The sequence below is a fragment of the Sporisorium graminicola genome, chromosome SGRAM_12, assembly GCF_005498985.1.
Source record: "Sporisorium graminicola strain CBS 10092 chromosome SGRAM_12, whole genome shotgun sequence".
In the NCBI taxonomy this organism is placed as follows: Eukaryota; Fungi; Basidiomycota; class Ustilaginomycetes; order Ustilaginales; family Ustilaginaceae; genus Sporisorium; species Sporisorium graminicola.
Window position 1 is genome coordinate 489,377 of NC_043722.1, and position 18,778 is coordinate 508,154.

The 18,778-nt window shown below is 58.1% G+C and overlaps 7 protein-coding genes across 7 annotated transcripts; 2 read left to right on the forward strand and 5 right to left on the reverse strand.

The window, feature by feature from the left end:
* Positions 1 to 1,223: 1,223 nt before the first annotated feature.
* EX895_001726 (uncharacterized protein) lies at positions 1,224 to 1,766 on the forward strand (the record flags this gene model as incomplete). The annotated part of the gene is made up of 1 exon (XM_029882325.1): positions 1,224 to 1,766. The coding sequence occupies one exon, from the start codon at positions 1,224 to 1,226 to the stop codon at positions 1,764 to 1,766; it is 543 nt and encodes a 180-aa protein (XP_029741180.1).
* A 167-nt stretch (positions 1,767 to 1,933) lies between these two features.
* On the reverse strand, positions 1,934 to 4,871 carry EX895_001727 (uncharacterized protein; the record flags this gene model as incomplete). Its single annotated transcript, XM_029882326.1, has 2 exons — positions 1,934 to 3,587; positions 3,865 to 4,871. 2 exons carry the CDS (start codon positions 4,869 to 4,871, stop codon positions 1,934 to 1,936), a joined length of 2,661 nt encoding a protein of 886 aa, XP_029741181.1.
* Positions 4,872 to 5,291: 420 nt separating this feature from the next.
* On the reverse strand, positions 5,292 to 7,286 carry EX895_001728 (uncharacterized protein; the record flags this gene model as incomplete). The annotated part of the gene is made up of 1 exon (XM_029882327.1): positions 5,292 to 7,286. One exon carries the CDS (start codon positions 7,284 to 7,286, stop codon positions 5,292 to 5,294), a length of 1,995 nt encoding a protein of 664 aa, XP_029741182.1.
* A 660-nt stretch (positions 7,287 to 7,946) lies between these two features.
* Positions 7,947 to 11,258, forward strand: EX895_001729 (uncharacterized protein; the record flags this gene model as incomplete). Its single annotated transcript, XM_029882328.1, has 1 exon — positions 7,947 to 11,258. One exon carries the CDS (start codon positions 7,947 to 7,949, stop codon positions 11,256 to 11,258), a length of 3,312 nt encoding a protein of 1,103 aa, XP_029741183.1.
* Positions 11,259 to 11,617: 359 nt separating this feature from the next.
* EX895_001730 (uncharacterized protein) lies at positions 11,618 to 12,318 on the reverse strand (the record flags this gene model as incomplete). Its single annotated transcript, XM_029882329.1, has 3 exons — positions 11,618 to 11,785; positions 11,955 to 12,028; positions 12,135 to 12,318. 3 exons carry the CDS (start codon positions 12,316 to 12,318, stop codon positions 11,618 to 11,620), a joined length of 426 nt encoding a protein of 141 aa, XP_029741184.1.
* A 434-nt stretch (positions 12,319 to 12,752) lies between these two features.
* Positions 12,753 to 14,135, reverse strand: EX895_001731 (uncharacterized protein; the record flags this gene model as incomplete). Its single annotated transcript, XM_029882330.1, has 1 exon — positions 12,753 to 14,135. The coding sequence occupies one exon, from the start codon at positions 14,133 to 14,135 to the stop codon at positions 12,753 to 12,755; it is 1,383 nt and encodes a 460-aa protein (XP_029741185.1).
* Positions 14,136 to 15,389: 1,254 nt separating this feature from the next.
* EX895_001732 (uncharacterized protein) lies at positions 15,390 to 17,375 on the reverse strand (the record flags this gene model as incomplete). The annotated part of the gene is made up of 1 exon (XM_029882331.1): positions 15,390 to 17,375. The coding sequence occupies one exon, from the start codon at positions 17,373 to 17,375 to the stop codon at positions 15,390 to 15,392; it is 1,986 nt and encodes a 661-aa protein (XP_029741186.1).
* Between the last annotated feature and the right edge of the window lie 1,403 nt (positions 17,376 to 18,778).

Sequence of the window (18,778 nt, forward strand, 5' to 3'; positions counted from 1 at the left end):
CCGCTCGCGAAGAATTCGACCTTGCTGTCCTCCCCCGTCCTTGGAGCGACCACAACAAAGTCTGCCTAAGCGGAAACGCAACTGTGGGTGTCAGCTGTTCGCTCCACCTCCCTCGGACAACAGTGCGAACGCAGACTTACCCTGACCCGAGGCAGAAGCGAACCCGAGCGTGTCGTGCGAGCAGTCGTGCGCCGCGGTAGTAACGTCGTCATGAATCACGAAACATGCGTGCGGCAACAACCCTGCCGGTCGAAGATTCGACCGGGAACAGTACCGGCTCCACTCGGCTTCACCGTGCGCGGAGTTATCAAAGAACCCCGGTGCTGACGTCGCCGAAACAGTCGTGCGTGCGAGAACGAAGTTGAATAAGGGTGCCCAAAGCACGGAACCGAGCATCATCGTGGTGAGAGAAAGGTCGGTGGCGGAAGTGTGCACGAACCTTGAGCTGGGAGTGATGTGGTTTTATGGTCACATGCTTGGCAACCAAAATGAGGTTGAAGCAAGATTGTGAGATGAATGGTAGGATGGTGGCGCGGGGACGCTCTGTGTCGCGACGCATCAATTGTATGAAGGTGGGATGGTGTTGCATCTTTTGTGGCTGGGAGGTGGCGGTGGGTCATCTTCGAGTGGTCCGGGAGAGTGTTCGATCTCGACGGTGAGAGGCCGGCCAGGACGAAAGTTCCTCGCACGGTAAGACACGAAGATAAAAGCATCCCTCATCTCATCGCTATGCTTGACCACAGACTCTCTTTTGGTCCTCCATATCGCGCTCCTAAACACACGCACTCACTACACCGCAAATTTTACCCCCCTCTTCATGATGAATCAGACCCTGTTTCACCTTAACACCCTGCGGGGAGGAGAGGTCGAGATTCGGAAGGAAGATGGTGGGGACACCAAGGCGAGGCTTGCATCCTGGAGGGTGGTGTATCGGTCACGTGTGATGACGGGGAGAAAGTGGTCACTGCTTGGTGGCGCGCGATGGTCGACGTCGAGTAGGCGGTCGTCACGGGGCTGGAGCGTGCGCTGGGCGGATAGGGAGCGGTCCGGTGCTGCAAACCACCTCAGCGTCTCCTGTCGGCTTCATGTGGGGCCCTGAGAACCTGAGCGAGCTGTCGATGCCAGAAGAGATATAAAGCGTTCCTTCTTTCTGGTTTTTGTCTTCTCCATCATCACTCAACACATTCAACCTCTCAACCACACAATCAACAAAGATCCCCAAAATGCACATCTCCTTCAGCACCCTCCTTGCGTTCCTCTCGATCGCCAGTACCAGCATCCTCGCGCTGCCCGCTTCCTCCAACCCTCTCTTGTCCGCCGCCCAGCACCCGAACCCCTTTCCCGGCATGCAGCCCGGCTGCGGCCCCCAGGGTTGCCACAACCCCACGGGCGCCTTCGGCCTGCACCGTTCCAACCACGCGTACCACACCCTCTGCGATCAGCACGCCGCATCGGCCGCACACGACCACCGCGCCAAAGCATGCTTCGACACGCTGCTCAAGCTCGACACCAACCTCTCGGCCCCGAACCCGTCTCGGCTGCAAGGGTACATCGACGGGTCGGGCACCAACTTTGTTCTCTTCGCCGGCGAGCACGGCCAGATCGTCACGCTGGACGAACAGCTCGAGATCCACGTCGACCAGCCTCGCGGCGACACGGCCAGGAAGCACGGGTGTGCACGCGTGAGGATCTACCGCCTCCCCAAGTGGTCCTTGGAACTTGACGAGACGTGGTGTGCCGGCTACAACGAGCCCATTCAGCTGTAGGGGCGTGGTGGTGGCAGTAGACCCGTGCGCCCCTCTTCTTGTCCACTGCAGCCCTGGTCTGTAATGATCTTTCCGTCCCATTCATCTCATGTTCTACTCACGCACACCAGTATCGCAAACCTGATTGTCTGATTCAATTAGCGAAATACAAATACACAATATTACATCTAGACTGCAGGAGTCGGACCACTGCCGTCCTCGCCCTCGCCCTCACCCTCGAATCTCGCTCGTCTGCCGCCCCCACTCGACCCAGCATCAATCGGTACCGAACCCTGCAGCTTCTGCCTGAGCGACAAGTATTTGCGTCGCTGCTGCGCCGAGACAGAGGGCTGGATCTTGGCCAGCGCCGCGACGAAATGCGCCTGCATGACCAACACCTTGACGCCCTCCTGCTCGGCCTTCTTGGCCTTCTTCGCCGACCCTGATGCGGGAGCAGGGGTAGACTGAGAGTTGCGGAACAGGATAGTCTCCCTCAATGCCAGCACAGCGGCTTCGCGCACCAGCGCTGCCAAGTCGGCTCCAGAGAAGCCCTCGAGCTTAGCGTCATGTGCAATGCTCTGTAGATCCACCTCATCGCTCAGGGGAGTCTTGCCCGTGATGGTCCGGAGAATCTCGAGGCGTTCGTCGGGCTTGGGCAGGTCGACGTAGAGCAGCTTGTCGAGTCGACCGGGTCGGCACATGGCAGGGTCGATCATGTCCGGTCGGTTGGTGGCAGCAATGACGTACGTCTGTACGCGCGACTCGAGCCCGTCCAGCTCGGTGAGCAGTGTATTGACCACTCGGCTCGAACTTTCCGAGAGCGAGTCGTCTCGACGCGGCACAAGCGCGTCGAGCTCGTCAAAGAAGATGACGCACGGCGACGATGTTCGTGCGCGCGCGAACACCTGACGCACTGCCTTTTCCGATTCACCGACGTACTTGTTGAGCAGCTCGGGTCCTTTGACCGAAATAAAATTGGCGCGCGACTCGTTGGCAACCGCCTTGGCGAGCAGCGTCTTACCACAACCGGGCGGGCCCCAGAGGAGCACACCGGAAGAGGCCGAGACACCGACCGAGCGGAACAGCTCGGGTCGCTTGATGGGCTCCACGATGGCCATGGACAGCTCGTCGCGTGTCGAGTGCAGGGCACCGACGTCGGCCCAGGATACGTCCGGCACGGTAGCAAAGCCCTCGCGCTTGGAGGAGGGCTGCACAGAGGGAAGCGCCACGAGGAAGTCGGCGTTGGTGATGGCGAGAGGTGCGAGCTGTGCGTCTGTGAGAGGCAAAGGGTGGTTCTTGAGGAACGAGGCGATCGACGAGTCGCGTACATTTTCAGGAAGGGCCTCAAAGAAAGTGGCTGAAGGGCGGACGTTGGAGGGCGCGACAGAGGTGGACACTGGCGTCGGTGTGCCGTCACCAGCAGCAGTAACAGGTGTCGCTGCGCCCGTGGATGCGCCCGGGGTATCACTACCGACTTCCGTCGCTGCAGCTGCAACAGCTGCGTCTGGAAGAGCTTGTGCAGCTTCCGGTGTGTCCTGTACCACAAGAACCGCCGCTGCCAGATCGGGATCGTCCATGTCGACATCACCAGTGGCTGCTGCATCTTGCTGAACGTGGGGGGTATGCAGGCCGATAGCCTGAGAGATGCGTTCAGCTGATAGACTGGATGGAAGCGAGTCATGTTCGCTAAGCTGCTGGAAGATGCGTTTGACCGCAATGATGCCTGCAGCCGAAGTCAAAGCGGTGAGATCGGCGCCAACATAGCCGGGTGTGGCTTTGGCCAGCGCGCGGAAGTCAAAGTCTCCAGAGAGACGAAGCTTTTGCGCGAGCACTCGCAAGATTCTTTTGGGGCAAATAGTCGAGAAGTACAAATGTCAGCTCTCGCCATTTCTCTCTCTGTTATGCGCAGGATCATACGAGACTGGCTGTTGTACTGCAGATAAGGTCGGAGATCAGGGACTTGAATGGGAGGCCCGAAGGCCAAAACGCACAGCACGGCCCATTGCCGCTAGCGTGTTGTGTATGTTCTGCATCATGCAAACTCTCGACTTGTCTGCAGCTACAGCCAGGCACAAAGCGCATGTAAGGAGGAAGGGTGATTGAGTGGATGGAAACTTACTGTTCACGACCGTCCTCATCGGGAACACCCATTGCGATTTCATGGTCGAAACGTCCTGCTCGTCTCAAGGCAGGATCAAGACTGTCGGGTCGATTGGTGGCGCCGATGATCATGACTGGTTTTCCGTCAGTCTTTTCCCAACTGAGGTCGTCGAGAGAGGTGAGAAGCTGAGCGACAATGCGGCGTTCCATCTCTCGCTGAGCCGTCTCTCGCTTGGGCGTAATGGCATCGATCTCGTCGATAAAGAGAATGCAAGGTGCGATGGAAGCGGCTTCGTCGAAAGTGTCGCGGATCGTCTTCTCCGACTCTCCCGAGGTCCCAGAAACGACAGAAGGCGCCGAGATCGAGAGGAACGGCACACCGAGCTCTCCTGCCACTGCGCCGGCAAGCATGGTCTTTCCACATCCTGGGGGGCCGTGCAGCAATACACCGCGAGGAGGCTTGACACCGGTGTGCGCGTAGATCTCGGGGTGACACAAGGGCATAGCAATGAGTTCCAGAATCTTTTCGATAGCGTGGGAGATGCCACCGAGATCGGCCAGACGAGTGGCTGGAGGGGTATATTTCTCGGCGGTATTCACAAGCTTGGAGATGAGACCTTTGGGTCGCTTGGACGATGAAGATGCTGTAGAGGGGCCAGCCGAGCCGCTTCCTTCGATGCGTGAAGAGCGCGACTTGCGCTTGACAGGCGAAGAGGTAGATGCGATCAAGGCAGGGTTGGGCGAACTCTGCCGCGTCGAGCCGCTCGCAATCGGAGAAACAGCCGCTGCAGCGGATGAGTCGGCATCTGCTTGGTTCTGGGTTGACGACGGGTTGTCTCCGTTCTGCTGCTGAGCTTGCGCCTGCTGCTGTCTAGCCAAGGCAGCAGCAGCGGCTGATCCGGGGGGAGGTGGAACGGGTATATTGGATGCAGCCGAGGAAGAGGATGGCGAAGAAGGTGGGAGAGGGCTATTCAAGGATATCCTGTTGCGCTGGTTGGCCCAAGCGCCTGTGATGGAGCGGTTCATGCTGAAGAGAAGAGACACATCAGAGATCAGGTCGAAGTCGACCGCTCTGTGTAGCAATTGGGTGTGATAGGATCGATGTGATGTGAAGGAGGTTAAGGAAATGAAGCAAGCAAGCGAGTAAGCATTCTTTGTTCGGAAGAAGCGAAACACAAGAAGAAAAAACCAGGAGTCCGCAGTCAGAAAAAAAAAAAACCAGTAGAGGCTCGAAAATTTAAATCGGAATCAGTGGGATCGGGCAAACCTTGGCAAGATGGCAAGAAGGTGCGCATCAGAGTTTCTCTTACAACTGCATGGCGTTCTAGGACCTGGATCACATTCGCATCACACTGCGGAGTACTTGCAATGTTGACATGCTCATGCTAGATACTTTTATTGTGTAATGAGATAAGACATAAACATGAGTGAGTGAGTTGCGCCACGTCAATCGAGGAGGTTCTGCTTGGTGCGACTACGTGTAAGGCGCTGCGGTGGCGGCTGCTCCGCTCCTCCAGCAGCCTCAGTGGAACTACTGCGAGACTTGCTCGTGCTGGGCGCTTTCTTGACCGCCGTTCTATGTGCTGATACTTTTGCCGATGTGGCTTTTGAGCTAGTTGTCGTAGCCTTTGCTTTTTCCTCGATTGAGCCAGACTTTCCTGCTGTTGTGTTGCCATTCACCGATTTTAATGCAGAAGCCGACCGAGCAGGCACCGTCGATTTGTGCGTCGCCGTCGACGTGGTGCCATTTGTTCCATCTCTTTTGCGCGTGGCGATGCTACCCCCTGAAGTTGCAGCCTGACCGTTCGTCGAGGTCGCAGGTTTCGTTCGAGCCTTCGCAGCCGTCACAGAGCCAGCTACTCTCTTGCGGATTGTGTCTTGACCGGCAACAGACTTGACCCGCTTCCTGGGCGAAGACGAGCTCGAAGCTGGCCCTTCTGATTCACCTACCTCTCCACCAGAGGCATCATCTGAGCGGGCGCGCTTTCTATCGTTCGAGACGGTCGCTGCCTTGTTGCCGTTTTGTTGCGTGCTCTTAGCAGCCTTGCTCTTGAGTGAGCGCTGGGATGCCACCTTGCGGACAACTGCAGCTTGAAATGGTGGTGGCACGATGCGGTCATCCTTGGCAGAAGTGACGCTCTCGTGTGTCGGTATACTGTCCGATACAACATTGGGCGATCCGCGTAGGTGTGGTGCTCCCAGCGGGGCCGCGATTTGGGAAGCAAGAGACAGAGGGGCCATCTGTGTTGTGAGCGGAACTCGAGCTGACGCCTGAAAACGGTTGGCGCTGGTCGAAGCTGCAGCCGAAAAGGCAAATCCACCAGGAAAGTGTGGCGTAGGCGATGCGAACGAGGCGGGTCCGGATCGCTGAGGTGTCAGCCCCGGAATGAAGGCGTAGTTCTGAAGGCCGGTTGGCGGTGTAGGTGGTGCGCCCAGAGTTGCGGCTGAAGGGGCAAAGGTGGGATCGGATGGCTCTGTCTTGACAGCCATAGCATTGTTACCGCTGCCCGAAGCAGCATGGCCGGAGGTGGCGTTGTTTGTTTCCGGGGCCGGAGATGAGGCTGACGGACCTGCTTGCGTTTTGACCGAATCGAAAGCGTGACTGGGAACAGGGAGCTCCTGCAGCACTCGTCGCGTTGCGGCAAGGCTGCCATTGGAAGCCCTGCCCGGAAGCACCTGGCGTGCCTTTGCTACGGCAATGTTGGCTTGGCGCTGTGGGTTACTCTTGCCTGCAGAGGATGCTGCTGCTGCAGAAGCTGGAGATATTTTGTTGGAAGCAGGTGGTGATGGCGGCGGTGGTGGCCTCTTTCCTGCTTTGCCTCGGATCGATGTGGCGGAAGCCTTGCGTTGAGGAGCTCTGCCTTGACTGGATGGTGCAGGCACTAGTGAGGGCGCCGGTGGTATGGCATCGGATCCGGCGTTTTGCTGCAAGGTGGACCGAAGATTATGCGCAAGTTTCGCGCATTTCGCTGCGGTCGGTGCAAGAAGCTTCGAGATCCAGATGGACAATGCCAACGCCAGGACGAAGATGGCATCAAAGACGGGCTCATATGGCCGAATGATGGGGGCCAAAATGCGAAAGACGAGGATGGAAGCGCCGTAGCTCCTGGTGAAGAGCATCCAGACGAGTAAGAGTGTCTTGAACGTGTCATAGAACGGCACGAACCAGGCGATGGTGCGATCGCAGAGCGGCTCGAGTTTGTTGAACAGATTCCAAACGAGCACGGTGGTGAGCGCCGACCTGACAGCTGCCTTGCGTTTCGAAGTGCCGACGCGTTTGCGTGTGGCCAACTGCTTGGTGCCGTCTTGTGCGTTGCGAACAAGCACCTGGCGCTCACTGCGTGCGATTTCGTCGAGCTTGACCGTATCAAGCGCGTGGTAGGTATCGCGAAGGTCGAGGACGAGGATGACGGCTTTGAGGACGAGGTTGATGAGACCCATGCTTGTGTGGCAGAGGATCCGAAGCCGGCGGCAGCTACGGAGCAAATGGGCTCAGCGCATCGACCTGCAGTAGCTACAGGCCTATGTATGCGGGCGCTGTGTAGTGTGTAAGAGCGAAGGATACATGGCGGTGCTGAGGGAAGAACAGCAGGGGCGAGTTGATCTTCGTCGAAGACGAAGTGGAAATGCTGCGTGGAAATGCTGCGTGTTATTTATTCAACTTGATCGTCTAATTCTATTTGGGTCTTTGTGGGCCAAATCCGGCTGTTTGTTAGCTTGTTCTTCCTTCGTCTCGCTCGCTCCCTCGCAGCAACCAACTGCTTCGACTTCCCGACGCTTACACGCCTACACGCACAACCTACACATTCTTTCTCTCGCTCTCACTCTCGCTCTCGCTCTCACTCTCTCTCCCTCTCTCTCTCTCTTTCTTTCTCGGAACTATGCGCTTCGCCTGATTGCTTCATCTGCTCCATCGGCCCTTCGCCTTTCGCCGCGCGAACCGCATCGGCTTGCCCGCGCCTCGTCTCTTCCTCGGTACACTTCACTCGCGTCTCATGCTCTAGCACCAACTCACTCGCGCAAGCATCCACCCCGCGCACAGCGCGCTTCCAGCAACCATCTATTTGCGACCCTTCCGGACGTAGGAACTTACAAAACGCGATGTCCGCCACCAAGACCCCAATCATGGATCTCGAAACAGACGAGGACGGCTGGATCGGTGGCTCCACACAGAGCATCTACGCTCCCAAGCCGCAGCCCTCAACACACGCTTCGCCTCCTCCAGCTTCTCCAAACTCAACACACAAACTCTCACCCGTCACCCCAGGACGTCAATCCTCTACTTCCCAAGACACCAGCTCTCGCTCGTTGCTCGAGCGCATCGACATGGCTCACGCTCTTCAGCAGACACCACCTCCCAAAACTGCCACAGACCATCAACCAGATTCCAATTCCACCGCCAAACCAGCTTCAACTCCTTCCCCCACTTCGAAAGCTGCCGTATCCCCCTTTCGCACAACGCCCTCTCAAGGCATCCGCAGACCAGGTGCCAAACTACCCTCGCCACTACCTCTCACCAGTCCTGCTCGCAACAACAGCTCCACCTCGCCCCTCAACACTCGCACTCCTCTCAGTGCCTCGCATCCCATCCCCGAAACGCCGCTCAAGCTCTCGCAGCGAGGAGGTCCTCAGACACCCGCCACTCCACACTATCCTGCCTATCCTCATTCCACCCCTGCTCAGACGGGAGAAGCCGCTCGCGCCAGCGGCCTGGGTCTTGGCCTCACTCCTTTGAAAGCACCCGTACCTCTTGCACCCAGTCCAGACAACGTTCGCAGCCCACTCAACGAAGCTCTGAATCTACGTGGCCGGGCCGCCTCCAATGCCTCTATCGGCTCGCCTCTCAAATCTGGCCGCAGCGATCTGCATTCCGAGCCACTAGGTTTCGGCTCCCATTCCTCCAACAACCAAGGAAATGCCCAGATCGATGCCATGCTCGACCGCGTCCGTAACACACGCTCCGGTCTCGGCACAAGTGCCAGCATGTGGGCACCCAAACCTGCTTCGTCTTCCGCCACCAATGACAGCTCTGGATCCCAAGCTTCCGGCTCAACAACCTCGCACACCATCGGCTCCGGCTTCTCCTCCAGCAATCTGCTTGGCGTTCAGACTGGTCTCGACCGCAAACGACCTAGTCACCGTCCCAACGGTCTACAACTCAGTCTGGGCCAGGAGATCAGCGTCATGCAGGAACTCGAGGAAAGAGCTGAAGAGGACTACCCTGCATCTACACAGTCCTCTGCAACGGTGGCTGGGTCATTTAGGATCGATGGTCCAGATCATCCAGCAGAGTATGACGACGATGGCGACTGGAATGGGAACGTCGTTCCTCCAACGCCTGCTCTTGGTTGTGACTCTCCATCCTCTGACCAAGACAACGGTGCGCATGGCAAAGCGCCTTCCCGCAGTCTCGATGCTTTTGGCTGGGGCTCTCACGCATCCAACGAGCCTCGCAAGGCCTCGCTTTTCTCCAATCTGCCCTCTGCCTCTACGCTCGAGGTCAACTGGAGTGGCGACGACGACGACGAACACAAGGACGATGTGCAGATGTTCGAAGACCTCCAGAACCGCGCCAAGCAATCAAGCAAGGAAAGACGGGCGCACAACTTGAATCCCCTTCCCCCGCCTACGATCGATTACGCCAAGTCGCGCACGCCGTCTCCAACACATCGCATGCTCGCCAAGTCGCCACAGCTCGATGGTCCTGCCGACCACCACCTGCAGAAATCGCCTTCGTTGAGTGCGCCAAAGCTCGGTACGTCGCCGTCCAAGTCGAATGCGGGTGCCCTGCTTGCGAATGATCAGCGTCCCTCACCGGCGATAGCACGCTCGCAGTTGGCGTCGGACGATTCGGACGGAGATGCGGATGTCGAGAACGACAGACCCAAAGGCACGAGGGAACGGAAAGTGGGCAAGAAGCATGATACCAGCAGTGTCGCAGCCGGGGAGGAGCCGAAGTCCGACAGTCTACAGGTAGAGCCAGGCACCCTGGAGATGAAGCGCTCGCTCAAGAGGGACAAGTCGGAACGCATCCGTGGCCGGAGAGCGAGCCAGAGCAAGGACAAGGATGTGGACAAGGTCAAAATGTCGGCAGCTGTCGAACCTTCAGCGAGCACCAACGCCAACACAACGACAGCTGCTACCGTCTCGCTGCCCACGTCGACCTTTGCTGGAAAGAGCAGCGCGACGACCGCAGACGAGTTGACGCGTCGACTCGACAAGGTGGCTCTGGACCAAACCAAATCCGACAAGCCCGCAGCAGTGTCCAAGGCAACAGCCTCGGATGGCTGCAAAGTCGATGTGCAACAGACCCCCGTTGCCAACCGAGTGCAGAGCATTCCGACGATCAAGGACGATCTCTTTTCGTCGCCTGCCGAGCCCAAAGTTGGCTTGCCTGGACAGCAATCCGATCCAACGTTGGCCGAGCCTGGCCTTGTCGCTGCTGCTGCCCCGACTGGTGCGCAAACGGAAGGAGAGAAAGCCAAGGCGAAGGACTCTGTCCCAGCGACCCCGGAGCCGACTCATCAGAAGATGGCGTCGCTAGACTGGGCGGCGGATGACGATGAGCTTGACGACGAGCTACCCGACCTCGACGACTGGGGTGTGACGCTGTCGCCGTCCAAGCCTAGTGCTGCTCCAGCTGCTCCAGCGCAAGTCGAGAAGGACAAGGGTACTCAAAAACCCGGCCGCAACGGCACAGGTAAAGCAGACAGCGGCGGTGAGGACAAGACTTGGCGCAGGGCGGAAGGTGTCACGGGCAAGAGTCGGTCCAAGCACGCAGCGTCGAACGATCACAACACCGGGGCGCGCAAAGTGAGCGGTGGGCACAAAGGTGCCGCGAGGGAGCTCTTCCCGTCGTCCGCCCACAAGGGCGGCGCCTCGAACAATGCCGACAATGGGTCGCTCGGGATCCGCATTGCCGGCCGGGCCAAGTCGGCAAGCTTGTCGCCCGAGCCCGAGTCCGCACATGCGCATGCCAAGCTGCCTCCTCCTGCCCGCACACCCTATGGCCGGTGGTCCAGCAAGGAGGACGTGTCGGCCAAAGCGCAGCCCGCGGGAAGGCCCAGGATCGCCGCCGACCTGGGTGCCCTGGCCAAGCTGCTCACGCCGGTCGAAGAGGCGTCTGCTGCGCCGCCCAGGGGTCCAAAGGCAGGCGCGACAGATAGAGCGAAGAAGGGCCCCAACGGTGCAGAGGACGGAGCGAAGAAGGGTCCAAAGGCGACCGGGTCGGCAGCGCAGAGTATGCACGCTCCGCCTAGTGTTGCCGATAGCTTGCACGCTCCGCCACAGGCGAAGGCGAAGTCGGCGCCGAGTGCGGCATCCGCAGCTCGCGGTGCAGCTGCAGGTACAGGAGCCGGAAGCGGAGGTGGAGGCGGAGGGAAGAAAAAGACTCATCACGGAGGCAAGAAGTAAACAAAGTAGATATCATAGACGTTAAAAAGGTGCCGATTCGGGCCAGGTGGGAAGGGAAGGATGGACAGCTCGTGATGGGTGGAGAATGTATTATTCCTACACGTAATTGCAAGATCGCATCATCTCTGGTATGCGCAGTCGTTGGACGGGTGTTGGTGCTGAGGTCCGGATCAGGAATTGTGTCAGGCCGTGGCGTGTGTGCATGTCCGTCTTCGTTATCACCCGCCGCAGACTGTGATTGCTCTATCTATATACAATGGGCTGCTAGGGCAGCGTTGGTGTCGCGCGTGGGGACGAACCTTTGGCCCCACGCGTGGCGTGCTGATCTCGCGCTTGCATGGGATCGGATGACGCTGGGATCAGGCGCCCAGGCGATCGTCGAGCTGCTGGGTGCTCAGCTCGCCCTCGCGGACATCGACGACTTTGGCGACGTCGGCCTTGACGCTGAAGTTGCTCAGCGCCGACGCGTACAGTGTCGACTGGTCGAGCGAGGATGTTTGTGGGGCCCAGTAGAGCAGGAACAGCGGCTGGTCGCGCATACGGGTTTGAGTTGCGACAGAAGCACATGGTCAGGGTGTCAGTATGGAGAGGTGGTGGAGAGCGGGTGCTGAGAGGACTTGGGGGCAGAGTGGCGGGCGGAATGGGAGAGGATGAGGTGGCAGAATGGGTGCGGGTGCGGATGCGGGGTTTGCTTACGTAGGAGACGCGGCCGTCGCGGTGCTGGAGCTTGTAGTTGACGATGAGGAACCTCGGGGAGTTTTCGGGCAGCTCTGTCGTTGTACACACACACGCGCGCACACACACGGCGAAAGAGAACGTCAGCTTCCGCTGTCCAACCCATCCTCGCGCATCCGCGGGACAGAGGTAGAAACTGACCTTCGATGAGATCCTCGACACTCTGCAGGCCCGTCAGCAGCTCCTCTTCCAGCTCGAGCGTCAGCGTCTTTTTGTCGATCTTGTACACCTGCGCTGTGATCGGCGACTTGGACGGCGTCAATCGGAACTTCTTGACCTTGTCCAGCACCACACTGGGAATGTCGATCGTGCTGCTCGACGCCATGTTGCCACCAATCCAAGTGCTGAGCGAGAAGGAGAAAAGGAGTCAACCGCGACAGTGGAGTAGGCGATGCGGACGTGGTTGAATCGTTGAAATAAGAGGTAGACGTGTGGTTGTACGTTTGGGTCGATGTGGAGTTCGCTGTGCACGAAAAAGCAAGGGTCCGTGCACACGGTGTAGGTTTTTTGTGAGTCCTCGGCGTCGTGCCGAAGAGCTTGTCGCAAACAAGCAAAAAGCTGTTTTGACCATGGCCTTGCAATGGGGGTACGATGCCGATGCCGCTCAGTGGCAGGGAAATGCTGGTTCTCACGACACTCTTCATCGCCTCGCTTTCCAGTCATGGGCCGCTCAACGTCGAAGTATGCGACAGTCGCACAATACTTCCTTGAAATTCTAAGTACATTCGACATTAACAAACAAAGCTTCGTCCTTGCTCTTTACTGGCTAGGCTTCTTGGCCGACTTCTCCGAAGCCTCGCGGATGGCCCACGTGAGCGCATACGTCTTGACGGCATCGTCGTAGGACGACAGGATAGGCGCGGAACCACGTCCCTTTTCAATGTTATCGATCAGGTTGTTGACTTCAGAGAAGAAGGGGTCGTCGTTCTGGTATCGCACCACCTCCTCGTGGTCATCACCGGGACGGCGGAAGTAGAGCGCAGGAGCGTTGTACGGGTCGACCAGACGCAAGCTGTATCCGTCTGCGAGCACGTCGATCTCTGTCTGGTAGTTGAACCCCTGCAGAGCAACGGCATGGGTGAGCGATCCGACGGCGCCGGACTCGTACTTCCAGGTAGCACTGGTGATTCGCGGGATGCGGTTGTCTGGCTTGACCTTGCTCTCGTCAACGGGAATTTTGCTCAGGTGGCCAGCGGGCTCGAACCATTCGAGCGAGTGGGCAGCCACGGTGCTGAGATCCACTTCACCACCAAAGTAGCGCGAGAGATCACAAAAGTGGGTGGCCTGCTCCACAATGGGACCACACGTCTGGCTCTTGTCCCACCAGTCGAGCTTTGCAGTGTGTTCGTACGCCATAATGTAACGAGCGTTGGTGGCCATGACCTTGAGGTTGTTCTCCTCGAGGATCTGCTTCATCTTTTGGACCACCTTGAGGTATCGAAGCATGTATCCGACCGACACAATAATGTCAGCCTTTTCGAGCATCTGCGCAACCTTTTGAGCGTCGGCGACAGGTCCTGTCGAGACGGGTTTCTCAATGAAGATCGCAACGTCCGGGAAAGCCTCGACGAGCTTCTTTTCGAGGTCGCGACCGGGCTGCTCGCCTCCACGGAACGCGGGAGGGCTTCCCACCCAAATGGCGTGGGGGCGCTTTTCGGGCGACACGCTAGCGACGTAGTCGGCGAAAGTAGGGTACACAACGGTGTCCTTGTAGGCGGAAAGCACGAACGAGTTGCGCTTGACCGAGAGCACAGACTCTGCACGCGCAGCCGAAGGGTCGATGAGCGCAACCACCTTGAGACGTGGGCCAAGCTTGTGCTCGAGTCGGAAAGAGTGATTCCAGGGACCTTCGTCCGAACCAAAGTTGATGTTTCCGGCGCCGATGATGACTACGTTAAAGTCGGCACCAGGCTTGGGCGGCTCCATCTTGTCCATGGCGGTGGGCGCGTGCGGGTCGAAGTCTTGCGCCGAATCCGTGGCAAGGCCCCTTACGGCGGTGGGGAGTCGAAGGGCGCCACCATCGCGCTTAAAGGCGGAGGAGAGAGAGCCGATGCGCGGAGCAGCGACAGCTCGAGGGGCGGCGAGGCTTGAGGAGCGCGAAGCCGAGACGGCGATCTGCCTGAGAGCAAGGGTTGAGCGCATCGTGAATGCCGACTCGAGTGGGAAGGAAGGGCAGGAAAGGGGCGGGTCTTGGGAACGTTGGCGTTGGAAGGATGGTGGTGAAGAGGAAAGAGGATCAGAGTTGTCTGGAACCGTTAGCCTTTGTTGAATGCACTCGATGGACGGAAGGTGAAATCAACGAGGAGCAAGCAACTCTCACTGAGCGACAAACACAACGGACAGGCCGGCCGACTTTATTTTCGGCAGGTCTCAACGGCAGGACGAGCCATCAAAGCACATTCGGCCACGCCGAAACTGGCGGCGAGATGCAGAGTCTGGCCTGTTGTGTGCTTCTCTCTCGCGTCCTGCAACCGGGCGGCCCACGGCGACATCGAACAATTTTTGGCCGAGAGAAGATGCATTGATGACGCACAGCAACCGTCCGTGCACCGCGAGAGCAGACAAAAAGGAAGGAAAATAATGCAACTCAAATGCGCAAGTCATCAGCGTGCAGCCCGCACAGATGGCGACAAGAACGAATGCAACCTGGGAACGGCACATGCGCTGTGTAAGCATCCTTTCCCCACTCTGAGCCATCGTTTCTTCCCAACCGGTCAGACCAACGCTGTCGGTCAAGCGGCGTCTTTTTCTTGAAGCGAATCTTTACAACGCCGGAGCCCACCTCTCTTGTCCTGCAGGGCTTGGATTTTCTCTTGGCTTCGAGATGGCGCTCTTGCTTGCATCGGACACAAACACAACTGTAACGAAGGGCCAGTTCACTGCAACGTCGATGCGAGACGGCATAACACCTACTCTGCCTGGAGAATCAAGACGTTGGCCAATGGCAGCGCGAGCCTATCCCGAAGGGTCAGTACCGACCTAGGCAAAAACATCGTACATCTCCTTCCTTACTGCCTTGACCCGCTTGGCATCGACTTGATCGTCTCCATGCCAACAGATCAAGCTGGAAGGCCGGCGGTGGAACAATCGAGTGCGCGGCCCTGCTGTCAAGCGCGCGTTGGCATTGCTTTCGGTAGGCTGGCCAGCAGGGACACGTTGTCCCAGAGATGAAGAGTGCAGCGGACCGCTCAAGAGTCAGAGAAGAGGTCAATGATCACACACGCATTGGTGTACCTGTCGACCGCTGCTGGCAATCGATCAACGATGGTTGGCGTAGAAGTGTCCCAGTATGATCCACAGACCAGTGCATCTTCACCGACGCATCTCCCTCTCGGGATGCATCTGTTCAACTGTGATTGCTAATGGGGGAACGACGGACACGCTCACGGTGCTTATTCACTGCCTTCGCAACCAGCGCACCGCCCGCTTGTCATCCTTGAGGAGCGGCAGCAGCTTCTTGCGCACCTCGGCATTGTGTTCCTTGAGCCAGCGAGCCTCCGAATATGAAAGCAAGCTAAAGTCGACCAAGTTGGTAGCGATGGGCACCTGCGTGATGCGTTCGAATCCGTACCACGCCACTCCGCCAAAGTCACGGTGCGTCTCGATGCGCTTGACCGCCAAAAGCGATTCAGTGCGGATGCCAAAGTGGCCTTCCTCGTAGAACCCGGGTTCGTTGGTTAGCACCATGTTCTCTTCCAGCGGCACCGGCTTCTTGGATCCGCCAGACATGGTCGAGAAGCCTTGCGGTCCCTCGTGCACGTCCATAAATGAGCCGATGCCGTGTCCGGTACCGTGGCGGTAGTCGTAGCCATCCTGCCAAAGCGCATGGCGAGCGATGGGATCCAGCTGAACGCCCGTGGTGCCAGCGGGGAACTTGGCCTCGCTCAGACGGATGTGGCCTTGCAGTACGCGCGTATAGGCACGCTTTTGTTCGGCACTCGGTCGACCAAAGTGCACCGTTCGCGTGCAGTCGATCGTGCCGTCGTGGTACTGAGCGCCCGAGTCGTTGAGGTAGGGCGTCTCTCGGTCGATCACGCGGCTGCCCTTCTCGGGGGTCTCGTAGTGCGGTAACGCTGCATTGGGTCCCGTAGCCGAGATGGCGTCGTAGCTGTCCCCAGCATACAGAGCGACCTGCTTGCGATACTCCTGGAACTTGACAGCGGCTTGCCACTCGTCAATAGTAGACCGCTTGACCTTGACATGGTCCTCGAGCCAGGCCGCCCATCGCACCCAGGCTGCGCCATCACGGACGTGGCTGGTGCGGAAGCCCTCGAGCTCGACATCGTTCTTGACCGCCTTGCGAAGCGCAACCGGAGACGGGTCGAGCAGCGCCAGCTTTTCGTCGCCAACTGCATTGGCCACTGCGTACGACAGCTTCTCACCAGAGACCAGCTTTTGCACCTCCGACCCTTCCGACACCCAGCGTCGAAGGTAGGCCCAGACCGCGTCGTACGGCTCCACAGTGATCTTGAGCGCATCGCGAATATACTTATCTGCGTCGCTGCCCTCGGGCAGCAGCTCGGGACGGATGAAGAGCACCGCACGGTCTACACTGATGAACAGGTAGGCAGGGAAGACGGGATGGCATGGAATGGAAGCACCGCGAAGATTGAGCACCCAGGCAACTTCGTCCAAAGCTGAGAGGAAGTAGGCAGAGCCGGAAGGCTGCGACTCGAGATCCTTCCTCACATCCGCAATCTTGGCTGCAGCGGGCTTGCCAGCGTACTTGAGCTCGTGCTCGTAGACTGGGAAGACGACAGGAGCGGGGCGGTCGGAGCCCCAGACAACATCGACGAGGTTGCGCGAAGGGAAGACGACAGAGGCCTGCTTCTGTTCCAGAGCCTCGACAAGCGATTTTCCCTGCGTGTAGCTGGTCAGGGCTGGGTCAAGGCCGACCCTGGTGCCTTGCTTGGCCTGTTCTACGAGCCAAGCAGGCCAGTTGAGCACACCGCTCACACCGACCTTGTGCAGCGTCCAGTTGTCGTCGAGCTGGTCGGCAGCCTGGATGTGGTATCGGCCGTCAGCAAACAGGTGGGCAGAGTCCTTGCCGATGATGGCGTCGCCGGCTGAGCCTGTGAAGCCCGAGATCCACACGCGCCTCATGTCGGAGGCAGCGGTGTACTCGGTGGCATGAGCATCGCCAGTGGGCACAAGGTAGAAGTCGACGTTCTCTTCATCCATGAGCTTTCGTAGTGCAGCCAAGCGTGGACCTGTCACATCAGGCTTGGCATAGGGAGCAGCGCCAGCAGAAGCAGTAGCAGCCTGAGCAAGCTTGCGGCCCTTGTCCGAGTCGAAAGCGGCTGCTTCGACCAGCGTGCTGTCGGTCTTGACCGAAGCAGCATCGCCGCATCTGTTTTTGCTGAAGAACCCAAAGCAACCCATCTTGTCGGAGGAATAGTGTTCAACGGGGGATGTCAGTCAGGCAGCTGTGAGGGAAAGTAGATGGTAGTGATTACGGAAAGCAGGACCCCGCCCAAGCTAGAGGTGCCAAAGATAGAGAGATCCGTGCGAGGTGCAGCTGTACTCGGACCCTGACGTTCAGGTCGGCCATCATTGAAGATACTGTACGCACGGAGGAATGCGAGCGGCAAGTTGTGCAATCGCCCGGTCTCACACCAACAGAAAAGCGATCAACTTGTTAGATCCTAGAGCAGTGGCCAATGCCTGCAAGAAGACGATTTGTTTGTCTGTCGATCCCTCGTCTGCTCGTGGGTCGCGAGTTGAGCAAAGACAAGCTGAACAGCGCACTCGAGCTTGCCACGGGGTCAATAGAAACAGCGCCGCTTTCAGAACAAACCAAGGCCATTGTATTCGGGTATGGCGTACTTTGTAGTTTCGGTTACAAACGAAATTCAAATGAAACCAAACCCAAAATTAAAAACACGCTTTCATGAGTGAATTTACGGGTCGCGCAAACGTGTCGACTTTCTTCGCATTGCTAAGCGGCAACCAAGAAAAACTCTCTTCATGGCAGAAAACAAGGACAAGCAAACAAGGATAAGAATTTTTTTTCTTTTTTGGAGCAGGGCAAAGCAAGAAGGGTTCTCGCCGCTTCTTGGCAGAGTCACACCGACCGCGGCAACTTGGAAATGGCGGCGCTGATCGACTGCGCACTCTGTTCCACGGGAAGGCGCCTCTATTTTCACCTCTAGCTCTGGTCGCGCACGCATTGACTCTACCGCTCGCTTCGCTATTCTGGGCGTGGCGACAGCAGACCGCTTTCTTCTCAGCCCCATTTTTTTTTTCATTCCGTGGGCGCCACAGAAGGGGGGGAAAAACTGAAAGCGAAAAAAGGCGAGGGTCGATAGATGCTCTTCGTCGTCGTTCGCCGTCCCGCTTGTCCAAGCTCACCTCTTTCATCAACCATCATCCCTCTCCATCTATACCTTTCGATTGGGTCCTTCCCGAGCGATCAACACACGGTGTCCCGTACGCACCCGTTTCCTGCTTGCGCTCAACACACATCGGAAATCTGATCCTCGGTTTCCTTGTGGTCCAGAGCTCGTTGTCATAGAATCGTCGATACCATCCGCACTGCATCCATACTAGCGCGGCTCCATACTCCCTGGTGTACCATACAAAGCTTCTGGGCAAGCACAGCATAGCAACTCATCCTCAGTATACCACCTGTACAGCAACGCACCCCGACCACCTCTTTGTTGTACATCTCCTCGTCTTCGTCAAGAATTTTTTTCAGCCTCTCCGATCGCCCTGCACGCAACACCAACGCTTTCTCGGACTAGCACGGCTCCCGGCCCTCTCGATCGTTCACACGCTTTTGTACA